We start from the raw sequence: 27,994 nt of genomic DNA, 5'->3' as shown, positions 1-27,994 counted from the left end.
TTTGCCCTCTATCGCCAGCGATTGTGTGACGGTTAAGATCTGTGTGTTCCAGCCTGAGAGAGTTGTGGACGAGAGCGGGGAACTGGGGAAGGACAAATGGAGGCAGAGGTTACTGTCAGCCATGGCAGCTGGGAATCCGGTAAATGGTGCTTTCTCTCTCTCTCTCATTCTCGCCTCAGTCTCTCAAGAGCCTTGTTTCCACCTACGTGTGTTACAGTTTCTATATAATACTCCCTAGTTGTGAGGTTGGAAGGTTTTGAACTGCAATGCTTTGTGACAGCAATCCAGCTCTGTCTTCATTTTGAAAGTTTTTTTACTCTGTCTACAGGCAAAAACATTGTTTTCTCATCCACTGGCCAGTTTTGAGATTTTGGGCTATTTGGCTTTTCATAATGTGTTGTTTCAGACTGGCGGAAAGAAATCATCTAAAAATACACCTTTATTACACTTCACATTTCAATCACAATACTTATCTTTAAAGGCTGTTTTCTCAAAATGACTTTTTCCCTCGTGCACAGAGCCAGAAACATCCACTTTAGTAGCACTTACCAAACTTTCATTCCTATGTGTGTTCTGAAGGTTTTCACAAGGGTGCTTGTTCATATATAATTTGCATGCTTTTATACAACAAGCCTGTTCTGTTTCTCTTATGTAAACTTATGCAAATTAGTGCACATTTAATTGGATAATTGATCATTTGCATATTTAAACAATAGAAAACAGACACACTTTAGATTAGGCTCAAATTCTCACTATTAACTAACTATTAACTATGACTTTTGCCTCAATAAACTCCTAATTACTACTTATTAATAGTTAGTAAGGTAATTTTTAAGTTTAGGTTTCGTGGTAGGATTAAGGGATGTAGAATATGGTCATGCAGAATAAGGCATTAATATGTGTCAATTGTCAGCCAATAAATGGGAAAACAAAGTAACTTGCGTTACTTATTTGAAAAAGTACCTCGGATATTTTGTTGTAAATTTAAAAATAATGCATTTACTTTATTAGTTACTTGAAAAAAGTAATCTGATTATGTAACTCGGTTACTTGTAATGTGTTACCCCCAACGCTGGTGAGAATTGGACCCTAGACTAAAGTGTTACCCAGAAAACTTGTTTGTAATTCTTCTAATCAATCAACTGGGAAGAATGGTGATATCTATAGCTTCTTTTCCACCATCGATTCTAAGAACGGTAAGGAACGATTCCAGTTATTTTCCATTTGAGCCTGGTACGGCACGGCATGATTACCAATCGTTATCCGTAATTCTCAGCACGGTTGGCACATGTAGGTAGAATGTGTGTAAGTGACGTCACCACTCAGGATTGGTCACTTGTCTGTTGCCTGGCTACCAGTTTCTCTGTAGCTGGCTAAGCACACTATTAGAGTGACGTGAACACGAATTAATAATAAATATCTGATCATTCTCCATAACACGGTCACTATTTGCTTCTCATGTCGTCTGTAAACTCTTGCATTACCAAGGCAATGACTGACGTATCTGTATTACATTCCAAAGAGCTCTGTTATCAGCCCCACATTGGAAAACGATCCGTACCGGCTGCGGCGGATCGGCATGGAATAGAAGCAGAGCAAAGAGAACAGTTTGACCCGACGGTAGAAAAACGGCTTATTAGTTGAATTTTTTTACCCTATTCACCAGGGGTGTCTTGCCTCTCTTTCTGTCCTTTATTATATTACCATTTCCTGAAAGAATAACTTTCAGCCCATTCACACATGCACAGCACTTTTAGTGAGAGAATTTGAGCCCCTTTTAATTTGCAAATGGCCCATGTGTCTGTCAGAGGGGCTCAGCTGGGTGGGGTGGTCACAACGGGGTCGTTGGCATGAGAAATGTGGCCGTCTCTCACTGCCGTAATCCTCTTGCTGTAGGACGTGCATGTGGGGCTAATACAATTAGATCTCGTCAGTTTGCTCTTTTGGCTTCATGTAACCCAACGTTAGTCATGTCGTAACAACATTAAAGGTTTGCCTAAGGTCAAGTGTGTTAGTGAGCTGTTCGAGAGGAAATACACTGCAGGTCACTATAAAAACATACGCTCACTAAATAAATATGTTGTCCAGGAAGGTCTCGTTACTGCTCACACATAAGGTGTGAACCTCAGAGATTTGAGTGTTTCGGTCGAAACATGCAAGTCATGCTCGTCAGTTTGACATCATTTCTTGAGGCTGTTGTCATGCATGAAGTGTAATTAGGCAAATTAGCCCAATAAATTAAGACTTATTAGTTTATACATGATGTGGCTTGTAAACAGGTACACCAGCATCCGTAGCCTCGTTTCTCCGTGGGTGTGCGTGGTGTTACGAGTCCAACTGTGTTAGTAGTTCAAGCTTCTTAAGGTTTCCCAGGGTTTGTAGAACATTAATCCTGGTTTAAAACCAAGCCTGGACTCACTGTGAGGTTCGTGGCCTTAAGGATTATTTTTACAAATGATAATAATAATAATTAAAAAAAAATCAAAATTCAGTCTGCTAGGAATTAAAGTGTTTACCAGGCTGCTACAATGAGGGCTTACAGAAGAAACTGGATTTGCTAAAGATTGAAAGGTTTGTGGCACCAAATCTTAGATAGTCAAAAGAAATTTGTTACAGGCAGTCAGTAGCAAATAAACATGATATCCTTCAGCATACCTGTATATTGTCATCCCATAAATTGCATGTAAAAAAAAACTGAATATCCTTAAGATAAGTTTAGTTTAATCATAAAAGTCTTGTTTTCAGAGACTATATCTTGAATTGTTTGTTCTTGGTATCAAATTGGCAAATTCTTTCTATATTTTAAGCATAACCTCTCTAATTATACTAAAAACCACTGAACAGTAATTAAAGAGACATGGGTAGTGCTTTATTTTACAGTCCTGTTTACTATATACTAATTGTAGTAATTATAATAACTGGGTAATAACTAGGTACTAGTCCTGAACCTACCCTTGAGGGTGAGTAATAAATGACATTATTTTCATTTTTGGGTGAACTAACCCTTTAAACCTAACCTTAACCCATCTAGTCGCTTTATATTATTCATTGCTTTCTTGGTAAGTACACTGTAAGGACATTGAAAGTGCACATACTGTAAAATAAAGTGCAACTGAGACATGTCTTAATGTCTTGTTTTCTTTCATGTTTTTTTGTTTTGATTGGTTGTTCTGGTTTCATTGTGCATCTATATTCCTTATTAAAACTTGTTCCGAACAGGAGGCATGATATGGCATACTTTTGGACAGATTTAGTGACCTCTGACCTAATGTTTAGCCTATTTTTTGTTTTGGAGGCCTTTGTGTCCAAGAGTCACAGATTTAAATTTGTCACTTGCATTATGGCGCTTTTTCCTCATTCTTATGTTTAGCTACTCTGTCCCAGATATCATGGCCTACGGTCAGTCCTGACCTAGATGTTCTGCAGAACCTTAAATCAAGACTATACATCCTAATGAATCCATTTAAAACACCCTGGACTTACCACAGATATGTGGTATTTTTAAAATCAGATCAGTGCTGGTCTGCCAGACGTTGTAAACAGGGCAATTTGTACTTCATTTTTATTTGGATGGTAAACAAGTATATTATCTAGCACAAATTCACTGTAGAGCAAATAAGCAGCAGTCACCAGGGTCCAGTTTGATACTCATCAGTTTCTGACCGCTTTATGTAAGCGATGTTGTGGTGAATGAGACTGGAGAAACCACAGCCCACAGGATTTCGTGACTGAGTGTTGATAGAGCTCCCTGTGTTTTTCACAGCTCATTTGTATTGCCACAAGGCCCAAAATCCTTAGAATAAACTATTAAATACTGGAGAGGCAGTAAATCTAGTGAAATCACTCATTTAAGAGCGTCACATGGTGTGTGTGTGTGTGTGGTTTGGGGTGACTGCAAAGAGAGCAGATGATGAAAGGTATTCATCCGCTTATTTTTCTTAACACACATGTTAAAGTGTGAAGTTTTCTATGAGAGATTAGAGACTTTTGTGCAAGTTTCAGAGATGGGAATTATATTCAGTGCAGTTTGCTACACAGACTGACCAGCAGAGAGCACTAGACTCCAGTGCGTTTATGCATATATGCAAGCGTCCTTCCGAGCCTGGCTGAACGCCAAACCTCTGAATTAAGCAAAGCCCTCACATCTCCATGGAGACACGGGACACTCGAATCCCACTCCCTCGTACGCTCGGTTGGGTTTGCTCTTATCTTCGGCTCTTTAAAAGCCTTTATCGCATAACTATGTCATCTTGGCAGCTATCTTTAGGACACATTAGTGACGTTTGTTAATAAAATGCAGCACACCCTTTGCGTGGCTAATTTTAGAGCAAAATGTTTTCATCGCCTCCAGAAGCAAAGTAAGGGAACATTCCTCATTATCTTTGAGGAGGAGAGTTGCATTTGCTTTCTGAAAGTGTGCATCTGGCTCGGGAGGAGAAGATAAAACGATTGACCTCTAACTGAGTTGTTATTTGTGCTTTTCCAATGCAGATGGAATTTTTTAATAAATTCTGCCTTCAGATTCATTCACTCTGGGTCCAAAGGACTAAAACTCTCTTTGGCCAAAGATTGAAAGTGTCGTAGCAAAAATATTCAGAAGATATAAGATAAAGCAGTAGCAAGTAAACATCTGTATACTTTGCTTCTCATGAAGATTTTCTTTAATTATACTAAAAATAAAACACTTAAAGGGATAGTTCACCCAAAAATGAAAATTCTGTCATCGTTTACTCACCCTCCAATTGATCCAAACCTGTATAAATTTCTTTTTTCTGCTGTACACAAAGGAAGATATTTGGAGGAATGTTTGTAACCAAGCAGATCTCGCCCCCCGTTGACTACCATAGTATTTTTTTCCTACTATGGTAGGAATGGGGGGCGAGATCTGCTTGGTTACATTTTTGGGTGAACTATCCCTTTAATATCTTATGCAATTCTTATGCAAGCAGAGTTTTGCTTTCTGATTGTGCATGTGTGTGATGAGGGCGATTTTTCTGATTTTATTAGTGTCTGATCATGATGATATTGAAGTTTGAGCAGGACGTCTGGGACGTTAATACATAATGTTGCATATTTTAACTTTGCATGTCATTCATCCTATACTTAATCTATGGCCTGGTGCGTTCCTGCACAAGCCGTTTATTAGAAAGATCCCTGCTGATCTGAAGCATGTAGGTTTCTTTGTGTCTAATCCTGCTCTGGTGGTCTTCTCCGATCAGAGCACAGAGCTGGAAAGAGATGAGAGTGTATTTTAAAGGGATTTCAGATCTGTCAGATGGGGCTCGCATCAGATTATTCCCTTCAGTACCCGACGCCCAAAAGACAATCTTCAGTCAAGCCACTCTTAATGGACCTCCGCCTCTTTTATCGCTAATAAAGACCTCAAAAGCTATATTTAAAAATACTAAAATATTCACTAGTAGGCTGTGTGTGTGTGTGTATTGCTAACACAAATACAATCCTTTCTGTAATGTTTCTGCATTGTGTAAAGCTGCGTATGTGGCGGCTTACATGTTCTTGGTTTGCTAGCGTGGGCAGTGGCGTGGTTCCGGTTCTTGTTCTCTCTCTTCTCTGGCTTACAGTATGCTCGGGGGGTGGGGGTTGAGAGAACGGGGCGTACGGTGACGTCAATGTGAACACGGCATCTTTGCAGAGCGACATATGGCCGTGGAGGAAATCCCCACACTGGCGATCCTGTCACTAATTTCCCAAAGGGCTTAGTGTGTCGTCCGAGTGAGTATGTGCGTGTTGGCGACCACGCGTTAACAAAACCTGAGCCAATTGACATTTTCATGTCTGCTGGGCAGATCAATGTTGGTGATGTCAAGTTGACATGAAGTCTCGTCAATGAAGAGATCATCCCGTTACAAAAGGCGACAAGCCGGATGGTTGCTGATGTGTTGGTTTTATATAAACTCTTAAAAATGAAGGTTACAAAAGGGTTGTTTTTGCAGCAGTGCCATAGAAAAACCTTTTTGGGCTCCCCAAAGAATCTTTCAGTGAACAGTTCTTAAAAGATCCATCTAAATAATAAAACTTCTATGCAAAGATGCATTTACCTTTCTTGATCTTGTTGTCTTTTGAGTTACATTTATGCAAAAACCTCTAGACAGCCATAATAAAAGACAAAGAAAGTTGCACAGCATCTTGACTTAAGCTTAAGGAAGCGATATTCTCCATCCGGCAGCTGTCGTACACACCCAACCCACTCCGCAGTCAGCGAGCTGTTGAATTAATCCAGTGATCTATATCCAATATATAACACACAGACAAGGGCTGCTGTCCTCCGCCGACTATCACGCAAGCACATGATTACATGTGAACCATCCTTCCCACTTTTTTTAATGTGTCAACCTCCTTTAAATCTTAAAGGAGGCCTTAAAGGGATAGTTATCACAAAAATGAAAATTATGCCATAATTTACTCACCCTCAATCCATCCTTGGTTTGACTTTCTTCTTTCAGCCAAACACAATCGGAGTTATATTAAAATATATCCTGGCTCTTCCAAGCTTTATCATGGGAGTGAATGGTGCCATATTTTTTTTTTGAAGCCTAAAAAAGCACATCCATCCATCATAAAAGTAATCTATATGGCTCCATGGGGTTAATAAAGGCCTTTTGAAGCGAAGCAATGCGTTTTTGTAAGAAAAATATCCATATCCATTATAACTTTGTAAACTGTAATCACTAGCTTCCGGTAACGTCTGTCTGTGCATTCACGAGAGAGAGTCCAGTTTCGGCGTATGACGCACGATGTAGGAGTATTGTAAGCTTTTTTGTGTTTTGTTCAGAGGTCACTCTTCCGTCGGATATGGGCTCGCGTACGGTCGTTACCGGAAGCCAGTTATTATAGTTTATATACAGTTATTAAAGTTATAAATATAGATATTTTTCTTACAAAAACGCATAGCTTCACTTCAGAAGGCCTTTATTATCCCCTGGAGCCGTATGGATTACTTTTATGATGGATGGATGTGCTTTTTTTGCTTCAAAAAAATGATACCATTTACTCCTATTATAAAGCTGGGAAGAGCCAGAAAATTACTTAATATAACTGATTGTGTTTGGCTGAAAGACGAAAGTCATATACACCTATGACTTGAGGGTGAGTAAATTATGGGATAATTTTCATTTTTGGGTGAATTATCCCTTTAAGCCTTTGAGTTTTTCCTCACAGGAACAATGACAATGATTTTTTTCTGTGGTTGCCGTTTATCCATAAGTTTTATTCATATTTTAAATGAAACCAATCAACTAAATCTCCTTAGTTTCTTCATTTCATCAGTAAATTTCAAAGGCTAAAACAACATTTAATAAAATTAATTACATTTTATGCAATTGGAATATGCTTTTATACAAAGTGACGTACATTGCATTTAAGGTAAACATTTTGGTAACACTTTACTTGAAGGGGTGTGCATAAGACTGACATGACACCTTCATAATCTTGACATGACACGTGTCATGAATATGAAGGAGGGTTTATGCATGTTTATGACAACTGTCATTAAGTGTCATTCGCTCAATTATGTCATTTTTAATGCAAAGATGACATTGTTTGAGATGTCTTTGTTACGACAACTTGACATAAACCAACACATCATAACCTGTCAGTGTCTTTGTCATGACAACTTGACATTAGCAAAACATCATAACCTGTCATAAACATGACATAGCAGATTAATTATCAAACTTAAAAAACTACTTAGCTTTATGGGTTAACATTACATTACATTATTTTGGCAACACTTCAGTATAGGGAACACATATATAAACGATTAACTATGACTTTTCCCTCAATAAACTCTTAATTTACTGCTTATTATAGTTAATTGTTAGGTTTAGGTATTGGGTAGGATTAAGATCATGCAGAATAAGGCATTAATATGTGCTTTATAAGAACTAATAAATTGCCAATATTTTAGCCATATGAATGCTAATAGTAATAAGCAACTAGTTAAAAGACCCTAAAATAAAGTGTTACCATTATTTTATAACAGTGTCATCTTCTTTACGAAATTTGAAATGGTCTATTATCTGACCTTCTGTTGGAGGAAACTTAAAAAAAACAAAAAAACAAAAAAACAAAACAAATGAAAAATAGTCATGACGCTGTTATAAAATTATTTGTCAGAATATTGTCACTTAATGACATTTTAATGACAAGTTCAATTTGTACCACTGTATTTGAGCTCAAGATACATATTTATGACACTATTATAATGGCCTCATGACAGCCAATGTCAAAACCAACCACATGACAGTTTAATGTAATGTTAACCCATAAAGCTAAATAATGTCAAGTTGTCCTGACAAAGACACTGACGGGTTATGATGTATTGGTTTATGTCAAGTTGTCGTAACAAAGACATCTCAAACAATGTCATCTTTGCATTAAAAATGACATAACTGAGCGAATGACACTTAATGACAGTTGTCATAAACATTCATAAAACCTCCTTCATATTCATGACATGTATCATGTCATGATTATGAAGGTGTCATGTCAGTCTTATGCACACCCCTTCAAGTAAAGTGTTACCAACATTTTTTCAGTTCATGTGTTCCGTTTTTTATACTGAAGTATATTTACTGTAGTTTGACCATGCCAAATATTTTTACTGTGAATTTTTGCATCCATTGTTTCACTTAAGTATAATTTCTCAGTGCTTTTCTGACACATCAAATCTGCAGTTTAAAAATAAAAAGTGTTAATTATTTAAAATCTATGCCACCTGTCTTCTTCCTTCCTTTCTCTTTTTGTTTTTACAGTTTTCGTGAGGCGGCTGATTACATACATAATTAATGCCATTCCTCTGCATTCTTTTGTCGGGCATCTTTTGTTATTATTATTTATTGCTAAGCTTGCACGGAATCTGCGCCTGCGGAAATCCACAGAAAGATCCACAGATTTCAGCAGAATTCAAATGGCCCACATTTATACATTTTTAATGTATTTACATCCATTTTCATCCATTACATTTACATCCATTTGTGATTTTCCTTCACAAAACAGCAAAGAAAATGGGATAAAAAGTGTGGAGATCTCACGTGGGCCTACACTGTAAATAAGCTGTAAATAAAACAAAAATAATTGGAGTATGTTTTACAAGAAAATACTATCAGTTATTCTACTTCAAGATTTCGTGTTTAATTCAATGTGTAACTTGCCATTTCTTTGTGAAATTCATTAGCAATTTCTGAGTGAAAATTGTTTCGAAGTAAAATTCCTACACCGGTGTACCTTACATACTTGTGGCACGTCACAGAATATTTGTGGCTTCAGCTTGTACAGTCATCTCTGCTTGTCCTTGTGCCAAATGCAGAAATACTTCCCACAAAGTCCTGTAGTGCAAGCATACTCAGTTTCACATTTTAAGAGGGGATCGCAGCCTGTGACCAAATAGCATCATGCATCTTAATGAAGGGTAAGCAACCGGTGAGACCGCAGACCTGCAGTAATTCCTCTCATTACGGGGTGAGGGTTTGTGAGCTGAGCCTGTGGATCACAATTGCATGACCCACATTCATTATTCTGGAGACCCTAAAGCTGTGGCATATCGAAAGTTACACGTTCCAAGTTCCTGGGTGCCAGGGTTTAGTCATGCACTGTGCTAGGTGGTGCTGTTTGCCTCATAATGAGTCCAATTGCAGGAGGTAGCACTGGTAGTCCACTGACAGCATTTGCTACCTCTAAATCTCCATTCATCAGCGAATAAGAGATTGGCTCTGTTCCAAACCCTAATGTGCTTCCTAGCTAGGCAGCAACATAGGCACACTCCCAGTGCAAAGGCGGCAAAATTGCATTTTGGCCAAACTGTAATCATGCAGCATTGAATGTATCCTGCACAGATACAGCTGGGAATGCATCCAACGAAGTTAAGGAAGTGTTGAGGAAAATGTTTTATTCATTACTGAATAGTATCCATAAAAGTTCCATCTGATTAAAAATGAACCAGTGTTTAAAGAGGTCCTTGATTATGATTTCAGTTTTTTAACTTTAGTTAGTGTGTAATGTTGCTGTTTGAGCATAAACAACATCTGCAAAGTTATGATGCTCAAAGTTCAATGCAAAGAGAGATATTTTCTTTTACAGAAATCACTTTTTAAGGAATACAACAAACGGCTGGTAGGGACTACATAGAGCTTCTTCCTGGGTTGGTGACATCACGAACCCCCAAATTTACATAAACCCTGTCTTCTTCCTGAGTCTCTCCATCAGTGTTGACTCCGGTTTGAACAATGTAAGGCTGAACACCGTTACTGACAATCCTCTTTTTGGCTGCGTGAGATTCTCCAGCTTTGTTGTTGTTGAGTATCCGAAGCTGTTAAAGCTCCGCCCTCTTCTGGAAAGGGGGCCGGGAACAGCAGCTCATTTTCATTTAAAGGGACACACAAAAACGGCATGTTTTTGCTCACAGGGGCAAATTTGACAAGCTATAATAAATGATCTGTGGGGTATTTGTACTTCACAGACACATTCTAGGACACCAGAGATCTTGTGAAAAGGGGCATTATAGATCCCCTTTAAGTGTGCTTTGTATTCTGGTGCATATTGGAGAATGGAGCCATTAGCTTGGCTGCGTTGTTTTAGAATCAACAGAGAACAAGTTGAACATCAAAACAGTCACATTTGTTAGACAGTAGCTACAAGACGGTAAACAGTGAGAACTATTTGTGCACTTGTTCCTTAGAAAATGTGCTCGGATGGCTTGTCAAACACTCTTTCGAATGTAATGATGTTTTTGTAATGATATTTTTTATGACTTGAAAGGCACAAAGCTGCCTGTTAACATTCTTGTGGCCTGCTATTTCATTTCACTACGATTTCCACTGAACTTAGGCTGAATCCATTTTTCTGCTGTTTGTCATGTAACATGTATTCCTGAGAGGAACATATGTTTTGATCTGCTGTCAAAATTTTGACAATGAAGGACGACTAACCCCAGTGGGAACAGACCACCCTCACTCCACTGCTGCCTGTTGTTTTTGGCTTGATGAGGTTTGATCTAAGTGCAAAAGAGGCATATTCAATTTGTTTTGGTCACTGAAATAGGTTCTCCGTGTTGGCCGGATGTTTGGGAGATATGATCTATCACTTCTAGACAAAGTACGGAATGTACAGTTCTCACTTTAGAGTGTTAATGGCCTTAATGTTGTCATGTTTTTACAAGTGGGCAGCTGAATTATTCCCGCTAATAGGCTAGTCATTCTAAAAGCAACTTAAAAGTAAAGCTCTCAGAAAAACAGAAACACATGCATGCAAACAGTGACCAGCACGCATGTTTCCATTAGTCACCTTAAATGTCTCTCTCCCTTCACAGACTGGACACGAGAAGCTAACATGGAGGGACAGACTGCCTGGATATTTCATCAACATTTCCTCCATTCTGTTCATGGTAACCCCTTGAGAAATATAACAATTTCTATTAATGCTAATGTGTCATAATATCTTTGCACTTTAGTATGCTTAAAATTGGACTACTTTACATGTGCTTTAATACGACCACATCAAAATAAGTCAGCATGAAATGAAAGTTTTGATACTCTTTTCTTCCCTATTATGACATATATCTGAAGAAATTACAAGAAAAAAATTAGGGCTGGACTTGATTTTGTCTATCGGGAATTTCTTAGATGGTTGTGGTTTGTTATTGGTCGATCTCGTGTGAGTGACAGGTTGCCCCGCCCTTGTACAAGTTAACGCATCATCAGAAAAGAATTTAGATGTTGTTGCACGAATGAGGGGAAGTTATTTTAATTAAAGATTACAAGGGCGCATGAATTTTAAAAAAAATATGATGTGCATGGATAAAACTTTTAATTTGACATTATTACATAGTTCACTTTTAAAAAGTGTGTTAAGACACTTAAATACACTTAAGTGGCCTTTTATTAATATTACTTTATCTGCAAGTAGTTTTTACTCTTAAGATTTGAATTGCACTACAAATGCAATTCAGTACAATTAAGCCCATATTTATTTCATATCTTGTCCACTTGTTCCTCTCTGCCTGTAGTTTGGAGTGACGTGCGCTGCTGTGTTCAGCGTCATCATTTACCGCATCACCATCTCCGCCCTCATGGCAATGAGCCCAGACCCAGACGTCAAGTCCAATGTCCGAGTGACTGTCACAGCCACCGCCGTCATCATCAACCTAGTGGTCATCCTCATTCTAGATGAGATCTATGGCATGGTGGCTGCCTGGCTCACAGAACTGGGTGAGATTTTACCACCGCCATCCTCATAACAGCCTGCGCATCACTTTTGGTCAACTTATCTCTTTTTTGGATGTCCTTCTTCTCCTCTTCGCTTACCCACACGGCATGAATCTTTGATTTGAGCCACTCTAGGAACGCTGGAGAAAACTTTGCTCGTCAGTTAGCCATCACCGAGATTTCCTTAAGAGACGTTTTAATAAATGAGAGTCTCGGGGGATATGTAGGGAAGGAAGGAAAAGGAGAAAGCATGTGTTATCATCTCGTGAATAAGACATAGATTTTCCCGTACTTCTTTGATTTTCACTCTTAAAGTCTGACCACACACAGTCTGTCTCACCCTAATGCTTTAACCTACTTAATTCATGCTTGAATGTGTTTTACAAGACTTACTGGAATTTGAGTCTGCCCTATAAATGAATATGATGAATTTATTGCTAAAACCACCGTGGCACTGCCTGTAATCTATTTTGGCAGATGAAGATTTAGGGAACGCCAGAAAACATGTAATCCCAGCCCAAACATAACCATATGGTCTTCTGAAGAGTTTCATTTCTCAACCTTCAACCTACTGAACAGAAGTTGCTGAAACATGTTGGGAGAAATTTCCAACCCACCCATTTTATTATGCTTGTCAGAATACGAGCTTTTGAAATTGTCTGCAGTTTATCCAGAACGTATCTGTCTAAATACCAAATAATTTTATTCACATGTCTGCAGAGATACCTAAAACAGAGACCAACTTTGAGGAGCGTCTGATTCTGAAGGCTTTCCTCCTGAAGTTCATGAATGCCTATGCACCCATCTTCTATGTGGCCTTCTTCAAAGGGAGGTAGGTGGACAACTTCAACACCAAAGCAGTGACTTAGGAGAAAGAGAAAAGCACACAAACACGCACATATTCAGTCTTTGGTAAATGTAAAGTCTGACTGCAGCACAAACATCTGGCTTTAAATAAGACCGGCATGTGACCCTTGGCACTTCCTTTCTTAGGGTGAGAAATATCCAGTGACCCTTATTCATGGGTTTTTTACAGGTTTGCAGGCCGCCCTGGTGACTACGTTTATGTCTTCAATGACTACCGTATGGAAGAGGTGAGTACAGTTATGCTTTTGTTGCATCATCATGTTCAACATTAGAGCTTCACGATTCATTGAAATAATCGTGTTTATAAATCATGAAACGGCTTAGTGCAAAGTTTGCAATTTAATTAAATATATGCATTGCACGTTTCAGTGTTGGGAAAAGTTACTTTTAAAAGAAATGCATTACAATATTGTGTTACTCCCTAAAAAAGTAACTAATTGCATTACTAAGTTACTTTTTATGGAAAGTAATGCATTACATTGCCTTTGCATTACTTTTTCACATCTGGCCTGGGCTTGCTTGTTTGTTTTATAATAACAAATGGCAAATGTAAAGGCCCTTTCACACCAGAAGTGAAATGAGCCTCAGGCTGAAGGAGATGCACATTTATGCCTGTACAGTAGAGGGCGCAGCTCAAACAAACCTTTCAGCTGTGCTGCCATTCTGGATTACAGAAGAATCGGATGCAGGAGAAGAAAGTTCGACACTCTTATTTCACGAATAAAAACGAAAAAAAAATGAAATGCAAATGTGATGTTTAACTTTTTGCTTATTAGTATGGTTGAATTGGATCATCGAAGGTCAGCAGCAAAGACATTGGTTAATAAAGTGAGATTAAATACATAAAGTGTATTTTTTTTTATTTAACATATTTATTACTGCATGTTTGCGTAATATTCTGAGTTTGCATTTTGCTGTTTTTATTCATTTTGAGGAATACTGAATCTGTTTTGTTCAAGTGAAATGCATGTCAATAAATGGGAAAACAAAGTAACTTGCGTTACATATTTGTAAAAAAAAATTGTAACGTTAAATTGTAGCATTACTATACTAGTTACTTGAAAAAAGTAATCTGATTACATAACTCATGTTACATGTAATGCGTTACCCCCAACCCTGGTCATTTTACAAGCAAGAAGCTCTTGATCCTGTGTTTTCAGCAGCTCAATTCACAGTAAATGCTGCTTCACACAAACTCATTTCTACATATGTTCTGAGTTTGGGTCGCTTATAATGTGTTTCTGGCAACTCAACGTTCACCAGCCATCTCCCCTTGTAATGAGAAACGCATATAAACAAACTATAAAAAAAAGACTTTTCCACCAAAATAAAAGCTCAGTGGTTTTGCGATTGAAAATTAATCAAGAAAGTCAGCCATAAATATTAGTATTCTAATTCTACAACTGTACTGTAAAATAAAATAATAATGATTGTGCAACTCTATTCATAACACTGTCATAACATCTTTTAATTTCTCTTCCCAGTGTGCTCCTGGTGGCTGTCTAATTGAACTCTGCATCCAGCTCAGTATCATCATGTTGGGGAAGCAGCTTATTCAGAATAACATCTTTGAGATCGGCATTCCGTAAGTTTTCCGCTCCTCTCAGCGGATCTCATAAAACATGCTTTTAGCTTTTCTATCTGGAAACTTCACAAAGATCGTTCCTTCAGATAAACAGTAAATTCTGTTGGTTTATAGCTACAGGAAATCCCGAGATTCTCTCAAACTGTCTTCATGACTTTCTATATGTCTTTCTTCAATTCCTTTTACTCTCTTTTTGCACGCAGGCAAATTTTCTAGCATGCCTGTCCTTGCACTCTAATAGGCTGGATTCCTGTCTCATTACACATGTTTGCACAAGTGCCGCATCACGTCATTAATGAACAAGATAAAATGCAAATCTGCGGATGAAGACTGATGTTAGTGTCATATATGGAGTAAAGTCTGTACTTGTAGAGTATGTAAACACAGAGAGACAAATCATCACAGGTGCCTTATGTGTGAGGTATGCATGCATTAATACTTGTGCATATGGAATGATTACAAAAATCTGGGACGAGATTTCCCCTGAGTGGCGGAAAGGACCTCTGAGTCGTGGACTTTCCGTTCTGTGGAAATCCCTTTTTAACCTACTTCTCCCTGTCCTTCACAAGTACACCAGCTACAACCCATTCTCTATGTTTATTTTTTTCTCTATATCCATTTAAGTTTCACACAGATCTCTTTGATGTGTGCAATTTTGATTGACGCATCCAGTTGGTTGTGAGTTATCTGATAAACGTGCACATAAATTTATGATTCATCGTATGACTCAGAGGGCTTTATCTCTACATTTTTGTCATGCATTCTGGCCAATTTTAACGAACTCAGACAACTCGTTCCCATGGCACCTGCCTTTGTTCCTTGCGGCATGCAACCCCAAAACATCTTTTTACGAACTACGACAGCAACTCAACGTGAATTGATTGACAGCGACTCCAAATCAGCTGTCCTTCACGGCAGCTCTGTCTTTCCTCTCTCTCGTCTTGTTTGCCCTTACTCTAGTTGTAAACTGCGCCAACAAGTCTGGCATGTTCCACAAAATTGTCATTGCAGTTGACCTTTCTATCTCCCAGTTTCACCTCTGAGGTTGTTCAGAGTGCAAAAGTAGTTCATTTAACAATGCAAATCAAAAAATATGGCTCATGAGGGAGTACAAAGTCAAACCCATTCTCCCGTTCAGTTCTATAAATACTCGCCTTGAATTTCTTTTTTTGGGGGGAACGCGTAGAAGTGGACTAACTTTGCTGGAAATGTACCATGATGGAGGTCAGTACCACTCGAGGTTCCTGACCTACATAACAGATCTAATCTCCCCACAGACCAATGCCATTCCACAATATTATAATAATGTGCATGCTAAAAACAGAGCCTTGTATGTTTAAAAGCATGCTGCATCTTATTTAAGTCTATTTTAGTTGACTAGTCAGTTTCCACCAGTAGGGGGTCGCGTGTGACTCAGTTTCGCATTCCCAAATGCAAATGCATTCCAACAGCTGGTAAACGAGAGCTTTATCACGGATGGAGGAAAGCACTTATGATACAAAGACGTGCATTAAAAAGTAATGTGCTGGAAAAGGCTGTAGTTTTGGAGACTAAATAATGCAGCAGATGCATTTGGAGGGTTTTATTGGGAGCGTTAATAAGCTATAGATGGATGGACCACATGGACCATTTCGTCCACTATATTTGGCCAGTCTAACATGAGCTGTCATGCTCTCGCACTTGCTGTCCTGATGAGGACTCTCCGAACATGAAGGCATGAACACAGAGCGATGCCTGTGCACGTTCCTTCTGTTTTAATGACTTAAAAATGGGGTCAAACGTATGTTCTGGTTGTGATCACATGGCATGTTTGCTGGCGTGCTTTTGTGGTGAAATATATCCTGTTACACTGAGCTTTTGAATTTTACAACTTGGGTCATTATATCAATTTAGTTTTCAAAACCCACTTAGGCAAGCAACCTTTTTTCAATCTCTGACTGTTTTATGAGAAGTTTATGAGTGGTTTGTCTTTAAATGTGGAATAGCTCCAAACACTTATTTGTGGTCACCACCAACTGATGAAGGTCTCCACTGGCTCTTTTAGGTAATGTCGGGTGTTTTTGGGTCGACAGATTTGCTCTACAGGTTTGCATTCTTTTTGTTTTATTCTTTTACATGTAACCAGGCTGGAACAGACAGCCTTGTGTCTGTGTGGACAAGTGAACAGATGTGTACAATAATGAGATTTCCAGAGAGTTCTTCCGAGGCTTCTGTGTATGTGTGTATCAAACTAGTCTGTCTCCTGTATGCCCTGTGTGTGGTTTATTAACCAATTAATCATGAAATGTCTGGCCAAGATTCATGCCATTTTAAGTTCATTCTCATGCCAGATCACTGAACTCATTCACACAAAGGAATAGAGTGCAGCAGTCGGGTTCCGGAAGTAAAAACTCCATTCATTTTCTCCATAGGGAAATTTATTTTTAACTCATATTTTTAACTCAGCCTTACAGTGAGATTGTTAATCACTGGCATTTGTTTCTGTTGAAGGCGTCAGCCCGCATTATTTCAACTTAGTTTTAAAATAATTGTGTTTAACAAAAGAATTTGTGGTGAAAAACTACATTACCCATGATGCAGGACAGAAAATTCCACCATTCAAGACCAGCAAAACGCACCAGAAGCTCTCGTTAACTCCACCCACTTACCGTGAAAGACGTAATTGTCTCTGGCATGGGAGATGGGCACTCTAACACGGAGGCTAAAGACTGTAGCTGCTAGCGTGCCTCTTGAGAGGTTTACTTGAACAGCTCCGTTACACTCACCTCCCTAAACCTCACTCCCATCCGGGTCACGGCACCAACGTAACCCCTCGGGTCCTACTCGGCCCGCTCTATGCAGGCCTCGAACCCGGGCCTCCAGCATGGGAGGCGGACATGCTAACAAGGAGGCTACAGACTGCAGCCTCTAGCAATAATAGTAGCTGTGTAAAAATAAACAAAGCACACATCATGTCAATGAGCCATGTGTTTGCATAAAATTTATATGCAGTTCTTAGAAACAAACCTGACATTTGACTCACTATCGAATCGGGGTCATTTTGGCTGCAAGGTCAAGTTTATAGCAACGGTTTGTGTGTTTACATTCTGTCTCTCTCTTTCTCCCTCTCATATCCCGCTTTAGAAAGCTGAAGAAGCTGTGCCGCACGCTCAAGGATAAGGAGCGGGACCCCAAGGAGATTGTGGAGCAGCCGGGTCGCCGCCAACAGTGGCACCTGGACTATGACCTGGAGCCTTTTGACGGACTCACACCTGAATACATGGAGATGAGTGAGTGACACTCCACTGTGTGTAAAAGTGAAAGTAGAGCGTCCTCAGGGTGAAGTGCTGTGAGAAAACATCTGGTTAATCTAACTTGTCCCCTTCGGCGGGAACAGCAGGATTTGTTGTCGGAGGAATGCTTTGGTCTGTGGATTTGACACGCCCCAGAGTTTCACGAAAGACGATAAAACTCTGTAATTAGAGTTTGTAACAGTTTTAAGGGTAAAAATTATGAATGAGCTTGTGAATTAGACCAACAGCCCTCGCATTTGTTTTACATCTGTGTTTACAATCGGGAAAGAGCCTACATTCGCTAGCATGTGGCTTGCAGTGATACACAACTGACTGAGTGTTTACGTATGTTGACGTGATGGCGTCTGCAAAAGATCTGAAAGCCTAGCGAGTAAACAGCAAAGTTAAACATATGAAAACCAATGCAAACGTAAATTACTATTATTTATTCTGCATTTATACAATCCAGTTATGCTGAGAATGCAAGATGCCGACTGATGTTTCCTGACACATTTGCAAAAAATAGATTTCTTTCAACTTGACTTGAAACAGCTCTGTCTAAATAAACATTTGTTTTGTTCTTCTTTTATTGTGTATTTTGCTATAGCTATAAAATTTAGTGCAGGTACTACAATATTGTCTTTGTCAGTTATAATGGTTCCCTATCATGATTGTTGATTGAGTGGTTTGATGTGGGACGGTTTAGTCCCTGGAGTGTCAGCGAGTTGCATAACTGTCTATCAGACTTGTGCGTGAGAAAACCTGCACCTCAAAAATGTATACATGCTTTAATCCACTGCCAAGTGAAACAGATTTTCTAGTTTTTCTTTTTTTTTTATACAAGAAACACTTATGAGACTCTTTGACTCAAAGAAATGATTGAGGAGAAATTGAAGATGAACTTAGGACCCTTCAGTAATAACACTAGTGGGAGATCAACACCTACATACTGTGAAAGATATTCTCAGTGAGAGCGGGAGAATGAGACCCAGTCATATGGATGTTTATGTAGGATACCCTCCGGCCTGATCTCTCTCGAAGCCATTGTTTGGTTGCCGCACAGAAAAAAAGCCATGTGTCAATCAAGCCAAAGAAGGAAATGCAGTTTCCCACAAGGCTTATGTTCCATGTGTTGTTGATTGACAAATAATCAGCTTTGTGCTTTACACCTGTGTTGGTAATGTTAGAAGTCAGAAATACAGAGACTGTTTCTAGAACAATCGGCACATCAAATTAGTAGTGGTTTTCCCATTGTCATAATTATTTGTGTAACTTTCTTGAGAAGTTATATCATCTATGTGTGAACACGTATACTTTTTTCAAATTTGTTGCCTCCTTTTCAACAACAGGATATGCACTGTAGTTCAAAAGTTTGGGGTCAGTAATCATTTTTTTTGTTGATGAAAGAAATTTAATCTAGCTTGAATGCAATAAATTGATTAATCTTAAGGATCATGTGACACTGATGCTTTGCCATCGCAGGAATAACATTTTAAAATATTAAACAGTTTTTTATTATTACAATTACAGTTATTATTACAATTTTGAATTACATTTTACATTAATGCATTTGGCAGACGCTTTTATCCAAAGCGACTTACATTGCATTATACTATACATTTGTATCTGAGTATGTGCAATCCCTGGGATCGAACCCATGACCTTGGCATTGCTAGTGCCATGCTCTAACCACTGAGCTACAGGAAAGCAAATTTAAAAAAATTTTAATAATATTGCACAATATTACAGTTTTTACTGTAGTTTTGATTATGATTTGAATAAGTACAGCCTTGGTGAGCATAAGATGCTTCTTTCAAAAACATAAGAAATCTTACCAACCCCAAACTTTTGAAAAGTTTTATAAATTCCACATTAAAATCCTTATTCCTGGTAACAGACAGCAGTCATGAGTCTAGCTCTCTAACGCACATAAATCAAATCCAGTTTGTAATCCAAATGTCTCCAATGTAATCTCCATGTTTGTTTTCCATTTTGCAGTCATTCAGTTTGGCTTTGTGTCACTCTTTGTGGCCTCGTTCCCGCTGGCTCCACTTTTCGCTCTCTTAAACAATGTCATCGAGATCCGCCTCGACGCCAAGAAGTTCGTCACGGAGCTTCGCAGGCCAGATGCCGTGAGGGCCAAAGATATCGGTGAAAATCTTATATTAATATTTACACCACAACAATTAACTTGCACTCTAAATCAGACTTGCTCCTGAATCTATTAATTTAACCTCTGAATTGAAATGTTTCTTCACACAGGTATCTGGTACAACATCTTGAGTGGTTTGGGAAAGTTCTCAGTCATCATCAATGTGAGTTTCTGCTATATAACTCTCATATAAGTCCTCTTTATGGAAAGTTTATTATATAGAGGGATTCACAAAGACCACAGGGTGAATCCTTGTTAAATACATCCTCTTATTGTTTTCATAAGACTTAGATGACCAAGACTATATACGCCTGGGGTCACATTATTCATGGAAGAAATCGATTCATGTCACAATGCAATTCTTGCATTGCGCAGATGTTCTTGCACCCCCGCAGTTTGCTTCATGCATGTATCTCTAACTCAAAATTGAATGATAAATCCCAAGAAGATTTGTTTTAATAATTGTGATGTTCCCAATATGAGAAGTAAGCCTTATGGCAAACCTGGTAAAGATCCTTTAGCTTCTCTTTGAACTTTCATTAAGTAAGCCATGTTTTCTCAGCAGCCCAACATCTGATTCAGTCCAGCTGTGCAGTTATTTCAGAAATCAAGTATTCGCTTATTGTTACAGCTTTAAATTGCCTTTTTAATCCAATTAAATGGCACCTGTTATCAATGAGACCACATGTGTTCCTTAGTGGTCTGGACTATGTTACACTTCAAGTGTAAATTTGCTGATTTTCAACCCTCTTCGAATTGTTATAATGTCGGTTGTGTGTGTAAATGAACAATGTTTACTCGGACCAAAAATTTCTTTTAATTTTGTCAGCAAAAGTCTGCCAGATGATGCAAAACATGTCATTCGGAGGACTTTTGACAACTCCAGGGCTTTCGAGAAAAGATACTTCCACATTTTTGTATGCCCACCCACAGAAAGGCAGATTGACAAGGTTAAAAAAAGTTACAAAGTTAAGGGTAGGCTTATCACTGAAAACCTTCTTACCTTAATGCCTTGGGGGTGTTCTTTTTCTTCCCAATTAACTGACAGAATAGCAGATTCTTTCAATTTTTTTCCTCTCCATTTGGCCTAAAACACTGTGTTCATTGTTATCCAGTTTGAAATGGAGATAACAAACATGGAGATTTTTCAGTTTTTCCTTTGTGGCATTCTCTCCATATTTGCAATTCTTTGCAGCCCTTAGCCGCTGTCCACAATGCACTGAATCCTTCATTGGAAACACAAAAATAACTCACTCCCATTAAACACTTGAATTCTTGCACCTGGGAGCATAGGCAGTGAAGTTTAATTAAAAGCCCATTTTGTTAGTGGTGAATTGTCCCTTTAATGATAGTTCTACGAAAAGCCCTAGATCTTGCTTGTTCACATTTTAACAGAGGTGTAAAGAGAACCTGAGAACCATATGCTTGAGTAAAAGTACAGATACTTTACAGTGAAAATGACTCCATTACAAATTACAAGCCACCAATTCCAAAATGACTTAAGTAAAAGTCTTAAGAGTATCTCATTTTAACAGTATTTTACTCATACTGAATGTAAGCTCAAAGATGCACTAGTCCTCAATACATAAGAGACATGCCAGTTTACAAGATACAGTTCATTTCTAAAAGCACGTCAAAATTGCAATAAATCAAGGTCGACACAACAGCCTTCTAAACGTCTACAAACTCTCAAGTCTCAAGAGCTCAAGTGCACAAAAAGGCCATAAGTACACCAACGTCCTTCAAAACTGTCTCTTCAATATTACGGATAAATAAAATAATGTTAATTAAAATTAAATAGTCAAAGTCTACTTGCACTGGATTTGCTAGTTTCTCACCGGCTGCAGTCACGACCTCATCTCATAAATCAAACATGTGCGATTTAGAAACTACCTGCTAATGCACTCGCATTAATGTAAAGTAGCCTTGTTGACAAGTGTGGGTGAAAAAAGGCAAAACGCACAAGATATAGTACCTTCAGTGCCCTCAGATGGCGATATCGCTTCTTTATAGCAGAAACAAACTGCTGCAGAAAAAGTTAGGTGCCATGAAAATGTAATGTGTAATTGCATTACTCCTCATAAATGTACTGGAGTAAAGAGTACATATACTTATTCAAAACTTTATTCAAGCAGAGAGTAAAAGTAGCTCATATCTTTGATATCCAGTCAAACTACAAAGTAGGCAAAAAGATACTTAAGTGCATTAACTAATTACAACCACTGCATTTTAATGACATATTCTTTCATCATTTCAGGCATTTGTCATCTCCTTCACATCAGATTTCATCCCTCGCCTGGTCTACCAGTACATGTACAGTGAGACGGGGACCATGCACGGCTTCATCAACCACACGCTCTCTTACTTTAACGTCAGCAACTTTAAACCTGGAACTGTGCCTTCCATCTCCGGTCTCGGCAAAGACATTACAGTCTGCAGGTAGGAAAAATGAACTTTATTACTATGAATTATTATTAAAAAACCTCCATTGCCAAACACAAAACCATGAACATTACCATCAGTGATAAGTTCAAAACTAAATAGTATTTTTAAGCAAACTAAACAAGCACCGATCGTTCGCATCAGAGTGGTTCTCTGTAGGACAGCACACAGGCCGTGAACAGCCGTAGGACCCCTCATTTGCACCTCTTAAATCGTATCAAAAATAAACATGTGTCGAAACTATAATATTCTGAACATACTGATCCTCTTGGACAGCGCCTGGGGAGATTCTTCATCAAATATTTCCACACCTGCATGTGGAAAATTCAGATAGTAGGGCAATGCAAATGGTTCTTTTACAGACCAGGCTATCCAGTTCAGTGGTAAATTACGAAGAACTGGATCAATTGACTTAATGTGAATAGAAAAGGTAGCTTGTCAGTTCTTTTATAGTTAGCTGAAAGCACAAATTAACCAAAATATTGAACAAACAGACACGCACATCTGATTCTTTGGAAATCTATAGGACTGTCACAGGTTCCTTTTAATGGTAATGAACAGACTTCTGCAGAATTTGGCTGTCATTCACAAAAACTCCTGCCTTTTGCATGTTTCTTTATTAGATATTTTGTTACACTTTACAATAAGGACTCATTTGTTAACATTAGTTAATGTATGAACAGTGAACAATTTTTTTTTTTGGTAACACTTTACAATAAGGTCTCATTTATTAACATTAGTTAATGCATTACAATGAGCAATACATTTGTTGCAATATTTATTCATCTTTATTAATGTTAACTAATACTAATGTTAACAAATACAACAATTAATAATGTATTAGTAGATGTTGAAATGAACATTAATTAAGTAGTTAACTAATGAAACCTTAATGTAAAGTGTTACCATTTTTTTTTTAATCTTTGTCAGTGTTAGTTTATAAAAATGCAATTGCCATTAAGACTAATGCATTCTGTAGAATTATTGTTCACTGTTAGCTCATGGTAACTAATTAATGAAACCTTAAAGTGTTCGCAGATATTTAGCTACAACCATTAATCCATTTTACAATAATCGGTTCCACAGAATTCTGCAGAATTTCCTCCACTGCAGAAAATGTGGAAAATCAAGCACAGATTCTGTGTAGGCCTAAATAGTTTTGTAAACTATCCTTATGTGAAAAATAGTTTTCTAATGTAGCAGCGCTGTTCGCTTGTGCTGATAGTAATAGTAATTGCATTCATCGGTTCTCTGGAAAGAATTATCTCTTGTTAAGATCACGAAAACAAACAGCATTAACCCTCGCATCCAAATCACCGCAGGCGGCTGAATGGAGGAAACAGAGAGGGAGAGAAACTTCTAGATGGAACTCCATCACCCTGAAGTGTGAGATCTCACCACTGCTTTGATTATCTCAGGCGGCCTTCACAACACAGATCAGAAGCATGTCAAGAAAAGTGCTTTTATCAGAACCTGTCTGCTTTTGCTGCTCCAAGCAGTTGAGAATGAGATTACGCTCGTTTGTTGGTGGACGTCAGCTACTCGGACCAAAGAGAAGTGGCAATCTGATGTCTGGGTTCCTTTGACCCTCGGTCGGTTTGTTAAGAGGACAGATAGATGGAGAGGGAGCACGAGAGCAAGCTTGACAGCGTTCTAAAATAGGGTTGGGGAACAAATCAAGCCCGTGTTTTTACTGCACCATATTTGCCCTTTCTGGACCAGTATAACCAAACAAGGACTTCACCCCAGAGACCGTGTCTTTAGATGAAGATATCTGACTGTCTGAGGAAATCAAAACCAGCCTAACACATTCCACGTAGATTACTGTATATGGCCATGTTATTAAAGACTCAGAGTTTACTTCATAATTCAATAGAGGAAATCAAAACTTTTGGGAACAGCCTGGTCTAATGAATTAGGCCAAGTCAGTCTGATCCTGAACAGATAACCAAAACATGCTCTCAAATCATGAAAAAGAACGTCTCTTCCTACTACAACTATATTATTTAACTGCACCTTTCTTTCTGGTGATGGTTTTTAACAATTCAAAAGTAATATTTGTCAGTGTATCCCAAAAAGGAAACAAATCCACTTAAGTAGCTGTTAAGTGACTCAACAAGGATGCAATTCATTCTTTTGCACTCATATCTTCATCATGATTAATAATGCTGTTGTGTTGTTTTGCCTTTTGTAGCCTTCTAGAAGCATGTGTTTTAAATTTTCTGTTTATTTTTATTGCCGACCTCAATGGAGATGAATTAGCTTACAATGACTCAGGGTGCCTGTTCTTTCTTTCTTTCTTTTTTTTCATTTTAGATACAAGGACTACAGAGAGCCGCCATGGTCGACTGAGGCATACCAGTTCTCTAAACAGTACTGGTCGGTTCTAGCTGCTCGGTTAGGTTTCGTCATATTGTTCCAGGTACAAGCTACTTATTTTACCATTACGCCCAAATCTGAAAGCTCCTAAAACCTCCAACAACAACAACATTTATTTATAAAGCACATTTAAACACAACGTAGATTGTTCCAAAGTGCTGTACAAAGTACAAAACAGATCTGCACAAGAATAATTTACAGGTTTCCAAACGCAAAAGAATAAAAATACGATTTAAGAGAAGATTTAAAAATGTCCAATGAAGGAGCAGACCTCACATGATATGGGAGACCATTCCAAAGCTTGGGCCCAGCCATAGAAAAGGCCCTATCACCCTTTGATTTATAGCGACACGGAGGCACAGTTAAGAGCAAGTGAGAAGAAGATCTAAGTGCCCTAGCGGGACAGTATGGTACAAGAAGATCACTTATATATCCAATAGTTTTACCCCAGTGAATGCCAGAAATTCCAGAATGGAGGAAGGTAAATGTAAAAGCCACACAATAGCTACCTCAGCAACACGAGAGGTTCAGCCACATAAATGACGCAGCCTTTTTGCACATTAGGATTAATAGTTACATGTTGGTCAGAATAATTGCTGTAATTCATCAGAAATGTCCTGCTGTCAGCATCTGTGGGTGGAAACTAATTCTATTGAAATGTAATTAAACAGTTAAAGGAATAGTTCAGTCCAAAATGGAATTCCACTCAACTTTAGTGTTGTTCCAAACTCATAAAACGACATTCATAGTGACCAAGGCTGTGGAGCTGCTAAAAAGGCTAGAAAATGTAGATTTTCAATTAATAACAACGTAAATTCACTGTTTTCCTCGCACAAAGCTTTAATATGACTTCATAACTGAAATGTTTAAATATCAAATTAATATTTGTATTCAGCAAGGATGTATTAAATTGATCAAAAGTGTTACAAAAGATTTCTGTTAAATTCTGTTCTTTTTGAACTTCACATAAGAATATTGAAAAAAATGGTAACACAAAAGTATTAAGTAGCACAACTGTTTTCAACATTGATAATAATAATAAATGTTTCTTGTGCAGTGAATCAGCATATTAGAATGATTTCTGAAGGATCATGTGACACTGAATACTGGAGTAATGATGCTGAAAATTCTGCTTTGCATCACAGGAATAAATTAGATTTTAAGATATATCCATGAGAAAGCAGTTTTTTAAATTGTTATAAAACAAATAAATGTAGCCTTGTTTGGCATAAGAGACCTCATTCAAAAACATTCAAAATCTTTCAGACCCCAAACTTTTGAATGGTAATTGTAGTCTATATATAAACTGCATACGAGATTGATTTTTTCTTCATGACTATATGAGCCTCGTGATCAGGATCTATGTATAGACATCACTGGCAGAGCTCCAATACCTGAAATGCTTTCTGGTGTGTAATAGATCCTCCATCTATTGAATAGAAAGATATATGCTTTCTTCTCTGCCACTGATGTGTATCATCTCCTCTGCCCCACCCATGAATGTATATATAAACTTACATGTCCTTCCACTCCTCCAGAACCTGGTGATAACCATGAGCATGCTGGTGGCCTGGGTCATCCCGGACGTGCCCAAAAACATCAGCGAGCAGCTGAAGAAGGAGAAGACTCTTCTGGTGGACGTCTTCCTAAATGAGGAAAAGGAGAAGTTGCAGCTGATCCAGAGCCTGTTCTCTAAAGATCTGACCCAAGAACAGCAGGAGGAGGTGCAGGTGTCTGATCAGACCTCGCTTCCCCTTCAGCAAACCCACCCCGGTCCGGTCCTTCCCGCCCCCTCCCCGGCCTCCACGGCTCCCCGCACGCGTCCCCGAGCTGCGAGCTTTAGCCAATTCACCCGCCAGATGTCCATGTCTCCCCGCAGCGACATCACCCAGCACACGGCCGTGTGAAGGAGGTCGGGCGAGAGAAGACGAGTCAACCGGTGGAGTGTGTTTAACAGTGCCTGAGCGCTGAGTTTTGAGGATTTGGTGAAGTTTAAGGCTCTGTGTTGGGAGTTTTGGGAATCAGGTGCCTGTGTCGTCACTCCTTTTGGTCACTGAACTGTATGTCTGAACGCCTGTGTACAGGCTCCACGTCTGGTTTTTTAAACCCGTAGATGTTTTCAGGGACATCTGACACACAAACTTGAGCTTCAGTAGGACCGCTTGCAGATGCAGTCATTCCATATGCATTGGCGTTCGTCGGGCACAGGAACACGAGCGGGTCTCACATCCTCTTGGGACGTTTCTCACCTCGATCTGTTCTCGAACGAGGATGCTTGTCGGGACAAACTAAAGAGCAGCACACGTTTGGTGACGTTGCGCAATCTGTACATGCTGTCCAAATGCAAACTGCTTTGCACATTGTCCACGAGATGTAGCATATAACGGCAAATAATAACCCTTCATTTTCTCAGGTAACAGCGTCACTGTAGGCTGTATTTGTTCTCATCAATATGACCATCGTTGGGTTAATAAAGACTATGATGCGTGTTAGTAAGTTAAGGTGCAAAGATCACAATTTCGATGTGGTACTGCGACGTATTCTGTGAAATATGTGGCGTTTTGTCTTTTTAACGTCCCGGCCCTCTCGTAATGTAACACATTAAAGCAATATGTAATTAAACTCAAGTTTGTCAATCCATATATTTATGCTATGCCTCCTTCTGATAACGTGCAGGGCTGTAGATTCGGATCACGCAGCATTCGCTGTATTCATGATTGTGAAGCAGCTGGTCTTTTTGTGCCATGTCAACTGTAATCCTCCCATGAATTTGCCGTCACCGGTGTGGGAAGGTTGAAAGGGGGTTACCGTCATCCAGGGAGGAAACATGGATGGATGTTGTGTGCCAACATCTGGCCATCAAGTCATCATTCACTATGCCTCATAGGACTTAATACTCATGCAAGAAGAATAAATATTTAATCCCAATTATGCGCTAGTGGATTTTCTTTCTTGCCCTCAAGGCATTGTGCTACGAGTCCCGTGGGGTCAATTCACTTGTGTTCCTGACTTCTAGCAGCTGCGCACGTTGTTTGTTGTAATACCCTGATGATTGGCACACATGCTTACCAAAGCT

At 38.8% G+C, this 27,994-nt stretch overlaps 1 protein-coding gene across 3 annotated transcripts in view; it reads left to right on the top strand.

Moving 5' to 3' along the window:
- The window catches only part of ano2b (anoctamin 2b), a 42,205-nt gene extending 14,665 nt beyond the window's left edge, over window positions 1-27,540 (top strand). For 2 of the 3 annotated variants that reach the window (XM_048154716.1, XM_048154712.1), the window contains 12 exons: window positions 53-139; window positions 11,327-11,401; window positions 12,023-12,224; window positions 12,942-13,053; window positions 13,258-13,315; window positions 14,573-14,673; window positions 17,797-17,942; window positions 19,944-20,096; window positions 20,208-20,260; window positions 22,355-22,536; window positions 24,856-24,961; window positions 26,457-27,540. In XM_048154716.1, the coding sequence (XP_048010673.1) occupies window positions 53-139; window positions 11,327-11,401; window positions 12,023-12,224; window positions 12,942-13,053; window positions 13,258-13,315; window positions 14,573-14,673; window positions 17,797-17,942; window positions 19,944-20,096; window positions 20,208-20,260; window positions 22,355-22,536; window positions 24,856-24,961; window positions 26,457-26,825 (1,644 nt within the window). In that variant the 3' untranslated portion in view covers window positions 26,826-27,540. The remainder of the gene's footprint in view (window positions 1-52; window positions 140-11,326; window positions 11,402-12,022; window positions 12,225-12,941; window positions 13,054-13,257; window positions 13,316-14,572; window positions 14,674-17,796; window positions 17,943-19,943; window positions 20,097-20,207; window positions 20,261-22,354; window positions 22,537-24,855; window positions 24,962-26,456) is intronic. The other variant, XM_048154715.1, reaches the window with a different exon arrangement.
- The last annotated feature ends 454 nt before the right edge of the window (window positions 27,541-27,994 follow it).

Source organism: Megalobrama amblycephala, linkage group LG14, assembly GCF_018812025.1.
Source record: "Megalobrama amblycephala isolate DHTTF-2021 linkage group LG14, ASM1881202v1, whole genome shotgun sequence".
Taxonomy (NCBI): Eukaryota; Metazoa; Chordata; class Actinopteri; order Cypriniformes; family Xenocyprididae; genus Megalobrama; species Megalobrama amblycephala.
The sequence above is the reverse complement of the archived record's forward strand: the minus strand, read 5'-3'. Positions and strand labels throughout refer to the sequence as shown.